The sequence below is a fragment of the Struthio camelus genome, chromosome 7 (genome assembly GCF_040807025.1).
Source record: "Struthio camelus isolate bStrCam1 chromosome 7, bStrCam1.hap1, whole genome shotgun sequence".
Lineage (NCBI taxonomy): Eukaryota > Metazoa > Chordata > Aves > Struthioniformes > Struthionidae > Struthio > Struthio camelus.
Window position 1 is genome coordinate 18,326,494 of NC_090948.1, and position 12,657 is coordinate 18,339,150.

Here is a 12,657-nt window from a genome sequence, read left to right on the forward strand (position 1 = left end):
ATATTGAGTAGAGACAGAAGAGAACCAACACTTGGAAAATAAAACTGGCTTTTTATAAAGGGACCTGTTTACAAAGAAGGAGGAAGTGCAGGTGACAATCCAGCCATCTGCAAACTGTCTTGCTTCCTCAGGGTTGCTTCTATCCTTTTCTGTCCCAAGTCCTGTGCAGCTCTAGCTTTCCTTTTAACTATTCTTACTGTGTTGTTGTGGGTTTTTTTTTTTTTTTTTTGCCTATGAATGTACTAACTAACCAATTCAGCATATGGACATAACTGTTCCCAGCAACACAGTCACTGTTTATAAGACTTCTTTCAACACAAAAGTTACTGGCTGAATGGCATGCCAGCAGCGCGGCCTTAGACTCAGCCAGAGGAAAAAAAAAATCAATGGCATGGGGGAGGCTAAAAGTCCAAGCATGTTGCCAAGCATAAGTGGATGAGCTGCCTGCTGGAAACACTGTGGCTGTTTGTGAAGCAGCCACATGGGCAAAATACAGGGAGTAGCACAACTCAGCATGCTTACAGCCACCTGGAGCCAGCTCCTTAGAGCATTACTGTCAATCATCTAATATTCGTTAGAGCCTGCTAATCCCTAAAGTTATTCAATTTATCTAGTCTTAGTCTGTTGCCACATTTTGTTGTACTTGGCTCTTTTTTTTTGATGACTTGCACCTCCTTTCTTCTGACTCCTCTACATCAGAGACTTTTCTAAAATTGTATTAGTGAGTCTTGGCCATGGCCTTCACTGCCAGTACTTTTGTTTTTGTTTCATCTCCATTCTTGTCATATGACTTCTACTTGACTACAACTGATTGGGCTGCCTTTTATTCTGAAAAGTGAAGTTTTTTCCTCGTGATTTTCAGTTCTTACTCCCTAGTCACTGTAGTTGCCTACTTGATTTGTCTTTGTGTTGGCAGCTTCTACACACAGTCTACTCTTCTGCTCTGCTGTAGTGCACTCACCCCCTTACAAGCAGATCCTTGGTTGTCAGGACTCGCAGCCTGTCATTCAAAGAGGACAACTATGTTCTGGCTTTTCTGCAGAATGGGTTAGGACTGAAGAATCTCCTTCTGATTTTGTACATTATGCACTCTCACAGCACTCCAGGTTTGCCACATCACTGGATGCCTCACAGGTTTGTCTCAAGCTTATTTCATCACAGGTTGTGACACTCAGAGTTTATTATATCAGCTTTTCAGTTTGCTATGATCATCATTTACTTCTATTTACCAAAGCGTTCTACGTTTGAGAGTGCCTATCTCCCTCCTCATCAGATAACAGGGGATAATCTCCTGAGATACTTTTTCCTTACATCCCAGGTACTCCTGATTTTACCTCTGGCTCCTTCTTTCTTCGAAGATTTCCCAGACTAAGAGAATCTTTGATGCAGAGCCCAGCAGTACGTGGTCCTTTCTGTGCACCAGTTTTTGTAACTCCATGTGATAACATCTCCTCTTTGGTTTCTTACTGACAGCCTGAATTTCTCCACTAACTTTAGAATATTTTATTATGTAGCATCACATTTCTCCAGCCTAATACTGCTATTTATTCATACTGCCTGTTTTATACTGCGGAAGGTTTATCAAGCCAGCTAGAATTAAATTGATCATTGATTTGATAGCATTGTCAAAAGCACAGCAGTTGAATGACTAGTAGCCTTCCTCTGCAGTGTCTGAAAAATCTTTGGATCATTTAGAGTCGCAGAGCAGGTAACCACTTCTTTTGAAAACCTGTTATCTTCAGATATTATAGTCTCTGAAATTTGTTCCTTGAAAGGACGGTTGCAGCATGAGGATTCAGTTTAACAAACTAGTGCAAGAAACAGTAAGAGTTTAGCTGTAGTAGCCTAGAGCTCTGTGCATGTTTGTTTAAAGTGTCATTTCATCTAAAAAAACAACTGGAAGTGCTTTTAAGAGATTTCTGTCACATTAACTGCCTGCAAAAAATGAGATTATGTATCCCACTCATCATGGCTGCTTTTGACCTGAATCTTTTCACAAAAGCAGAAGTAATGTGGGCTAATGCTCCACTTCACTTGGCCTAGCCAAAAGTACCCTTGCTCTTCAACCATACTTTTTTGCTACTAGCAATATGCATGAATTTTAGATCAATAGTTATGGGCTCTTATCTTACAGATATTGAATTTCAACATGTGCTACTATTGAAAGTATTTCTGTATGTTTCTTAAAACAATAATAGTGATTTACTAGAATTTCTGAATGAGAAAAATGACTCACAAAAGCCGTATACGAAGAGCTGAAATAACAGGCTGATTTCCTCAATGATTTCACTGGTCTTTTCAAGCACTCGCTTTTCAAATTTTTGTTTAAAAGAAAAAAGTTAACAGAAAATGATGCAGAAAAACACTGACTGCATTTATATTAACTTTTTACGCTGTTTGAGTACTGGAGCATAACTTCTCTATTTTTGCAGTAGCTTCTGATTCTACACACTAACTAATAGCAAGGAAAGCAGCACATAGTTCTTACTCTGTAACTACATCTAAGTTCTGCCTTTGTTAACTTGCTCCACAAGAGACAAATCCTCCCCAGCCCTGCAGACTAGGGCAATGCCTGGCAGTGGGACTTGAGACTGCATCTGTGCAGTGCTCAGTTCCACAAGTGGCCTCTAGGCACCAGTACACAAGGACCGTTTTGGAATAAAAGGAGAAAAGGACAGCAAATGTATCACATCATAGCTTTTCCAGCCTCTATTGCATGTCTCTTTACAGAGAGATTACTTGAAGGAATAAGTAAATAATCTGTTTCATTAAATACTTTTTGGCGATACATTGGTTACTTGTGTTCTTTACATTCTTTTAGAATTTATTCTAGTAGAGCTACACTATCTTTTGTCTTGCTTTGGACACCTTTTATGTAGATTGATTATACTCCTTACATATTTGTGGCTACTGTAACCTTTAAACTGCTATAAGCAGATTAGGATAAAGGATGAACCTACACAACAAATTCAGATTGAGATCACAGGATGCAAACGTTCTGCCTCAGCTGGTTTTATTCTATCATGAACAGTGAGAATAGCTGGGCAGAACAGAAAGCCAGCAAAAACAGCAGTAACAAATTCTAAGCCAGTAAAAGCCCTCTGGGTTTCTTGATATATTCTCCAGTTTTTACTCTATGCTAAATTCTCATTTTATTTGGGCTAGTTAGCCAAAAGTCAACATGGAAATATTTACCTCGGCTGCAATCACACCTTCCTATGACTTTATTGATATAAGTAAAGAAAGATAGGGCAAGCCCTGCTTCAAGAGTCAGTTAAGATTTTCCTAAATAGGAATGCTTTCTGAAGGCAAGTGATTTGTGCAATTCTAATGGTGATTATTGCATGCATGTCATGTCTACACTGTGGTACTAAGAAATCCCAGCATAACTTTTCCCTTTCATATTTATACCAGTTTCCTGAGGAAAGCTAAATATGCTCTTAAAAAAGATTGGCAGGGCAGGGTTTTACTGTTTTCATTGCAACTGCAGGGCAATTAATGTTTTGGAAAGCTGGATCCCACTAAGAAGTTTTCAGGGCATTTTTTGAATTTGCTGTTCAGAGTAGTTATGTAAACCACCTCTCTAGCTATTGAACAACAAAAAAGCATTTAGTACCATTCAAATTCACACAAAAGTTTTTAAATGCAAAATTGTCATCAATCAATCATATCCAGTCTTCTGCATAGAGTGTCATACTTTTCCCAATATTTCTTTAACAATAGAACACATTAAGGCAGCTATTTTGGATCTTAAATTTTGATAGGTCATAAGATTAATAACTGCTTTCTACTCCAATGACTTTTCAAAATAACTCGGAGCTTGCAACCTTATCCTTACAAAAAACCCAACAACCTACAATGTTAGTGTAAGAACATTCATATGCTAATAATTTAATCAATTTATTATACACTAGGAATGCCAGCTGCTCTTTTATAGAAAAGCAATACTAATTATTTACATCATTTTATTTCACTGTCTTGAACTGCAGAAAGTAATAATTGCAGTTAAAAGTGATTTTCTGAAACATCATTGTGAGAATATATGGATTTATACAAGATAAAAGTCTAAGTACTACAAGATAAACCCAGTCTTCAGCTCCCATAATCAGCTGGAGGATCTCAGCTGCATAATAGTAATGAAACTGAAGAAGAGAGATACTTTCTACAAGGCCATGATCCATCTGGGAAGCTGTTCCACACTTCATCCCCAAAATTCTCCCTTCACAAAACAGGGATAGAGAAGTACCTGCAACACCTTATTTCTTCTGTCCCATCCTTCCTGGGTAAGGGTGGGCAAGGCCCACCTCTCATTCATCCCAACTTCCACAGGGTCCCTGGTGTTTTCAAAAGACAATGATTTAAGGAAATATATCATTAAGAACTTCTGGCGCCAACCAGTTGAAACTATTTTATGCAGAGACTTGTCTTATGAAATGGAAAATGATTATGTCTCAGATACTGAATGCAGCACACTTCTGCCATGCTCTTTGGCTCTGAGAAACTGCTGAACAGCAAGTGGTGTCACGAACACTAAATACACATTGAATAAAATAAAAGGGCAATAAAGAATCCAACCTCAGGTGAAATTGGGTGAATGTGCGAAGTACAGAAGAGAAGTCTTACACATCCTTCTTTCTTAGTTACAAGGAATAGTTTACAGCAAAATCCAGAAGAACCAAAAAGCAGCTTACTTTTTGATAATGGGTTCTGAAGCCTTTGGTAATAATACTAGTTTTCAACTAATTTAGATAAGGGAGGTAAACTATGAAGTAGTAGTTAAAATAGTTGAGAAATCCTGCATTTCATAAAAATCAAGTTTATCAAGGGTGAAAGTGGTAGGGCTGGAGTTTGCACAGCACAGGAGATCTTTCAAAAGCATCTTCTGTACTTGTGAAGTTTAGGGGATGCTCATGTCTACACCAAAACAGGAAATACAGTTTCTGATGGTTACAATTGCATTGCAACTTCTTAGGATTCCTAGAGAGAAGGCAATTCTAGGGAACAATCTTTCTACATAACATGTGTATAGTCCCACGACGTCCTAGTGCTTTGTGAACAGAACTGTTCAGCCAAACTATTTTGTGGTTTTTTTTTTTTGAATTTTCCTACTCAAATTTGAGCGTTCTTAAAAATGATTCATTTATCAAAACATTACCCTGAAAAAAAGTAAAAGAAAAAAAAAGGGGAAAAAAGAAAACAAAAGAAAAAGGGTTCCAATAGAATCAAACTTACCAAGCGCTTTTAAAAACGTACGCCTATTTGGGCTTCTGCCAGCTTGCCCATCTTCTCAACAATCTGCCTGACAGGCTACTGGGAGCCTGAGTTCAGATAAGTCATTTTAATTATATCAGAGCCTAGCTCCCCTGAGCTTATTGGCTCCATGATCCTGGAGCAGCCGGCCAAGCCAACTGCCTTAGACCTTGCAGCCCCAAGAGCTGTCTGATCTTTGGAGGTCTGGAACACTCTGAGTTGTGGATTGTTTCCAAAGCTGAGATTCAAAAAGCATTTCCCTTGACAGAAAATGTCAACATTTTGACCCTCTTTATGATCAGAAAAGAAAAAGCAAATTTTGAATTATCAAAATCCTTCATTGCTCTTTCTCCTGAGTAGAGGGAAAGGCAAAATGCTGAATGATCAAAAACCTTCATTAAACGGAACTAGTTTTTGCCACAGTGGTTAATGACTTATCCTTACTGAACATCTGCATTGTGGGAATTAGATTTTCTGTTGAGAATTGAGATCAGGGAAGGTTAAGTGGCTCTATTAAAACTAGAGAGGAAACTTGACTATATCTAGGACCCAAGCTGCAGGCTAACACTCAAACCTCTGGACCATCCTACCGCCTCAGGCCATCCTACAACAATTTACGATCTCTTCAGTTCACACAATTGTCACCATGTGTCAAAATGCCTTTTCCTTCTCATGTTGCTTTTTTAAGAGCCAGCTCAGCCTTAAAAGGTCGATCAGAAAACCTACAGAGAACATGAAAACCTGAAAATTGTTCAAATATGCCCTCCAATGTCACAAGTCTGAAACAGATTATGATTTTTTGGCTGACTATAATCATGACAGTCTACCAGCCTGACAACAGCATACTGTTACAAACTGATCTGACAAAAGGCATATGTGCTAGGCAAGAGTATTTACTGCATAGTAAGAAAAGGCTCAAAGAAGGTAATCACATCCAGACGTTATTTCCAGTCTGCATATGAATGCCTTCCCCACATCTTAAGAGCTATTCTTGAAAGCTTTCTTTGTTGAGCCAAAAACACCAGCAGTATGTGCAAAGTTTTACACATCAATTTCAAAGAGGTTTGGCTGTGCATTTTTATGACATTTCCAAGTTCAGAGCTTCAACAGCGCACAACCCTGAAGACTCAAACTGATAAAATCACACGCTATTTTCAACCTGCTCATATGAGATTTCCTTTAAATGCCAAAATGTATCTAGGCTATGTTTCCTCACGCAAGAATGGAAGTTTGTGGGACAACTGTCTTCACAGTCATCAACATAAACACATTAGATACTAATGAAAGGCAAATCATCAGAAAATAAAAGAAGAAAAAGTGTCCTTTTTTTTTTTTGGAGTACCAGAAGGTAAAACAAAATCAGCTTTAAAAAAAAGATCTTTTCATGATGAGGAAATCTTTTGGGGGCTTGAATTTCAATTTAATGCTTACAGTCTGGAATCAGACTTGACTATATTTAAAACTGTTTAATTTTAATTTCACCAAGCTATGTCTTCCAGAGCTGCAGCAGCTCTCTCGCTAATTCACAAGGCCAGACAGATCTTTTGGGGCAAAAAAAATATCTTTATGACCTTACACCTCTAAGGTGTTGTCAACTCTGCAGTCATTCTCTGGAATTTGCAGTGGTATTAATAACACATATGGGAAAGTAGATGGCAACTCTGGGCACATGTTGGAGTCTACAAAACTGAATGACAGAGAGTCAAATTAAGAAGAAATGGAGGCTTAGGCAAGAGTAATCATAGAGGCAAAGACAGTGTAGAGGGGAAAGACATTTAACAAGACATGTTATGTGCATGATGGAGCAAACTTCAAAGTTAAAGATGATGCTAAGCTTTTAAGCAGATATGGCAGGAGCATTTCCTGTTCTGAAGAATGAGAAAGGGTTTTTCCGTAAGGATTATTCTTTATTCAAAAAAAGCACACACTTCAGTCTGAGAGCCATTTTATGGAAGACCAGTAATTCCAGTGCCACATTTAAGAGTCCTGCCCAGTTCTAGCATTTTGATGAAGAGTGCAAAAATCCAATTTCACAAAGCTGGCTCCAGATACTCTCCTCAGTGCTGTGCAGTATGACAAGACTGCTCTAGCTGACATCAACAGAGTTTGATAAAGGAGCAACCCACAAACTTTGCAGTACCTTACTGTTATTCTAGGCTGCTGGCTCTGTAAAAGTAGAAAAGCACCTGCACTTCATGGACATCTAATCCTTTCAAGATAGAAAGCCTGGGATTCACCAGCCAGTCTAAAATCACTTCAAAAAAATAAACAAATATTAAAGTGAAATTAAACCATGATGTATCCTCTGATGCAAGAGTACATAACAGTTCTTCAGCTTAGAGACAAGTGTTTAGGAAAAAAAAGAAAATGGGACTTAAAAATATATCCTCCTAAGTTAAATCCAATAGGTTCTCTCTCCATTTCACCCAGCTAAAAAACTGTCAGGATGCTGTCAGAACACACTAACAACTGGCCTAGTACATCCAAAAAAAATTTTTTTTTGTTTGTTGCAAAGAAAGTGCCCTTGAAATCTCAGTATGTGGCAAACTACACACACATTGAAAACTACAGTTCACTGAAAAGATGACCACATTAGAGAAACACATAATGGAGACCAGTGCATACATTCTTATTAGGTTCTGATTAAGTCTAGACACAATGCATGTATCAACCAAAAATTCTTTATAGTGGGTTTAAGTATGAATGACATGGAGGGATATCATATCAACAAAAGATGCCATGGTTTTTGGTCTAAACATCTGAATTTTGCTAAGATTTTTTTTTAATTTATGCAGTATAGGATTCATTCATAAATCAGGAAAAATTTATCAGCCTGGTTCATAAACGTATCATGCCATTTGTCACCAGTGCAACAGCAATAATACTCTTATAAGACACTAGGAACGTACAATTTCTTTTTCTTGCCGATCAAGGAACTCCTTCCCTGATTCCCTGAGTGTGGGAATCATCATAAGGTTTAAATTCCAGCTGACGTATATCACAGTAACTTTATACTTAAAGTTGGTACATACAAGCCAACTGAAATATGATGATTTCCACAACATTACGGTACAACTCTACAGAGAGGCAGATTTGAACAGCCAATAATCTTTTTATGAAAAGGAGAACTATCAGTTAATTGGTAGTAAATTTTCAATTTCCATTGTGGCAATTTTCACACCAAAGGAAGATTTATGAAATGTCCTTTTCATAACAGGACTGAAAAAAATCTTACTAGTTTGATAGTTGCACAGTATCTTCCAAAAGCTACAGAAATATGAAAGTGATGCACTCGGGGGGGGGGGGGGGGAATCTAGGTTGAGGAATAATTTCACAGTGTAACTTTGTAACGAGTCCCTGGAGGAAATATCTGTTCCTTTCTTCCCCTCTGCAAAGCTATGTAATTAATTCCTAACTGCTGTGTTAATGCTCCCTATTCCTGTCAGAGTCCCTTTGGAAACATGTTGAAGTATCCAGGCTCCTCTCCTGATGCAGTCCCTTCAACACTGCAGCCTGGGATTCTCTGACACGCATCGTGTTTCAGGCAGTGGGCCACAGTAGAAGCTTCCGTGCCAAAGGGCTGATAAATATTAATATAGAAGAAGAATAAAATATACCAAATTATATTAGAACGTAGAGTAAACGAGGAAACTGTTGTCTTTTGTAACAAAGTGATTTAGAAAATCTCACACTCTTCTATCCAAAAAAAAAAAAAAAAGTATATTTGCTTTAGGATGGTTTATTAACTTACATCAGCTTGCAAAATTTGAAATGGTCACAGGTGAGTGTTAAAATAAACAAACAAATTAGCCTGACTCTCCCTCACTTTTCTATCCCTTCTTCTTTACATGCACACACACACACACAGAGTAAACATAATAATGTAAAAATTAATATAATAAAAATAAGAAGAAAGAAGAAGAAAAGATTTGGCCCAGCTCTTCAAATATATCCCACTGACTGTTACAGAGTCTTTTATGAAAGTCAATCTGCCTGGACAGAACCAGTGACATCAGATAACCTCTCTTCTGCAAACACTATTGCAACATGGAAAAGATGATGAGATTCAGTTTTTACCTGTGGTCCCTAATTAACCTTAAGTTAGGGCTGTGTTATGGGATCTTGAGCAGCCTGCACCATTGATATCTACTTTCTGATAGTTTTTAGCTTTCCCTGTCAGGGAAAGATCTCTTACCACAGGAAAAAGTGTTTATATGAAACACATATGTTCATGTTCCAGTCTAAATTAGATAAAAAGGGTACAAATAAAACATCTGCACTTTTGAGTGCTTGCCCCTATCAAATGTTTTTGAAATAAAATCACTAGAACTACAGAAGGAAATATTCTCTTGTCTGCATAACTAAATAAAAAAGACTATTTGTTGATTTGAGCATGTGCTCCCTGAAAGAGCACTCAAGTTATTAATTATTTTTCATCATTGATTTGAAGCTTACCTTTGACTTGTTAACCTGATGACCTTAAAAAAGAATCAGCCTTGGCAACCATGCATCCAGGCCACATAATTTACTGCAAATTTCTCCTCCTCCACCGTGGGTTATCATCTCTATCATCACAGTTACAGACACCATGGCTATATCAGGCACACTCCAGACTTTATTACACGCTGGGTGGCAGTATGGAAGGCTTTTTGTTTAAAGTGCCCTTTATGTGAAATTGCAAGCTTAAAAATAAGAACATTTCCTTTGAATGTAACACGTTAGACCCTAATAGTAGAAAAATACTGACAATGGAGGTGGGCTCCCTGCTTTTTGTTAGAATGACACTTCTTGACAGAAGACCCTTTTTTAAGCAGATTATGACTTCAGTGCTGTCTGGTCTGAAATTCTTCATATTGGGCATCTGCCTCAGAAAGGATTTTTTTCTCTTTGTGGAAAGTTTAAATTAGCTATTTCTGAAAATGCAATAAGGACAAAAACAGCGCTCTACTATGTCATAAGATTTTGATGACTTCTTTGGAAATCTGTAGTATGCCCGTGTTTTGGGGCAGAAAATTTGACTGTGTCTGCGAGAATAAGAAAACAGAGACTTAGTTATTATTTCTTGGGGCTGGGGCGGGGGGGGGGGAGCAAAGCAAACAGAAAGAGTCCACCTACAATGGATATTTGATCCATTCATGTAACTCATTTAAAATTTGGCAGTCCTAGGTTAAGAACTTTATGAGAGAGAGAGAGCTCTCTCAATTTGCTCTGAATTTGCTTTGAAGGCTTGGATGTTTTTCCTTGCCCTTGCCAGAGCATTCCTGCATGATATTAAATCTTTATAAATCTGACTTCTCACTGGCAGCCATTAGCTCTATTTCTTCACTGTTGGACAGCGCAGTGAGGAAACGCAACTTGCGACTCAGACACGTGGAAGCTCTGGAGGTTCTGTTACAGCTACAGCTAATGGCTTTAGGAAACATGCCACGCATATACAAAATTCTACATATTCTTCAGAGTCCTGAGGCAGATACACAGTAGGAAAAAATTCAGGCATGTCAATGAAAAACACAGGGTGGGACTTCCAAATCAATGGACACTACGGCCCTTAAATCTTTTTGTGCCTCAGTTCTTTACTTTTCATTTGAAATCTTCTATCTCTTCCCAGAGGGCACTGTGAAGATAAACTCATCATTTATCTGTAAAACATCCAGTTTAGTTCCAGCAAGAAGACACGTGGAAACCTCACACTTTCTTTCTCAGAAGTATTTGAATGGTAGGCAAGATGTAAAGACTAAACACAATAAAGAAAAAACAAAATACTAATTCATGCTGTTCACGAATGAAGTATCTTTTTTGCATCACTGAACATATCAGGGTTCCATGTAAAACAAAAGCAAATGTAATGATATATACATGCAAAGTTTGTTGCACATAAAAGTAATTCTGGCATTTCTTAATTTCTTTCTTTTCCATTAATGTAGAAATCTGTTACACACAAGGAACTATTTAACAGAGCACAAAATAACCTGCAGGTAATAACCTCTGCTATGTTATGTTGAGGCAAAGAATTTATATTTGTATTGAAAGCATAAAAAAAAATACAGATGTCCTCTTGAAAGAAAGAAAGAAAGGCAGGCAGTGATGTCATACCTGAGGTCATGGAGAAACTTCTCCCATAGACATTTAACTACATGTTTATCTATTACGGGATGTACTGTTTTTTTCTGAAGCACCTAGTATTGACAATTGCTAGAGACAGAATATTTGACTCAATGAATCATTAATCTGATCATTTCCCCATGTTTTCATGTGGACTGAGTTTCTATAGCATCTGAGCCTGACAAGCACATACGGAGACAGCTGAAACAGAGCGAGGGATTAGATCACTGCTGATTCTCACAAACGAGAAAATGCTGCATGTAAATAGAGATGCTAAAAGCAGTCCCCATTCTATAAAGAACCTACAGGAAAGATTAATGTAAAATCTTGACATGATACTTTTGCCTTTCCCTTTAATGACATCAATAAACAGCTTTGGTATTGATTTTGCTTCTTATTAAACAGACTAATATAAATGTAGACATTAAGCCAGATAAACGCAGAGATCAGTGTACCTGCAGCCAAAAGCATTTAAACCAGAATTACTACTGTTTGACCATGACTAGTAAGCCTGGCCAAACAGAATTTCATGTAAACTGCCTAATCCAAGCCTTTAAAAACAGAATGATCCCTTATCTCCACTTAGTACCTCACTCAAAAGAAACTCCCTCAGGCCTTCTATTGCGTCAGTACCAGTCAAGATCTCTTTTTTCTTTGAAATGGCAGCACAATCCCTCCTAAAATTGTGCCTGTGCAACAGAAAGTACATTTCATTCTAAAACAGGAGAGTAAAGTACTTCTTACAAATGCTTGTAGATGAGTTTTTCTCATTTTTTGTGAAGGTTTCACTTTTCCCTCCAAACACCGTTGTCCAACACACACTTACTTCAGAAACTTCAGAAATTACCCTAGCACCGCCAAAGAAGATTTCCAGACTTATTTATTCAGATTGAATCAGTCTTGGTCAATGAAACTAAACTTTGTGAAGATGGGAGGCAGTTTTACTAGGTAACAAATAGATATTCAAGCCAAAATATACTATATACCTGGATATCAAAAATAAACTGAAAATGTATATACAGAAATAAAAACATTATAGTTTTACTTAAAAGAACAAACAGTACCTTTCTCTTATCGTATAAGGCATGATTATCCAACATCATCTTCTTCTCATGAGTGGCATACCTCCGCAAATCACGTCCAAATTGCTGTAAAAGGTGTAACAAATAGGAGTGATTCTAACAAACTGAAATGGTTATCCTTTATAAGAGCTCCAACACCGAATCATACGACAAATGAATATGTGAAAAACTTACCTCTTTAAAAGACTATAGTCTGAACATACGGATAATCCAAAAGGGCAAG

At 37.6% G+C, this 12,657-nt stretch overlaps 1 protein-coding gene across 9 annotated transcripts in view; it reads right to left on the reverse strand.

Moving 5' to 3' along the window:
• DNTT (DNA nucleotidylexotransferase) overlaps positions 1-12,657 on the reverse strand; it is a 151,733-nt gene that overhangs the window by 18,580 nt on the left and 120,496 nt on the right. For 4 of the 9 annotated variants that reach the window (XM_068949997.1, XM_068950002.1, XM_068949999.1 and 1 more), the window contains 2 exons: positions 12,417-12,500; positions 8,553-8,830 (listed from right to left, as the gene is read on the reverse strand). In XM_068949997.1, coding sequence (XP_068806098.1) covers positions 8,693-8,830; positions 12,417-12,500 — 222 coding nt within the window. In that variant the 3' untranslated portion in view covers positions 8,553-8,692. Of the gene's footprint in view, positions 1-3,896; positions 4,335-8,552; positions 8,831-12,416; positions 12,501-12,657 lie in introns of those variants that run through there. The other 5 variants (XM_068950003.1, XM_068950000.1, XM_068949994.1 and 2 more) reach the window with 2 other exon arrangements.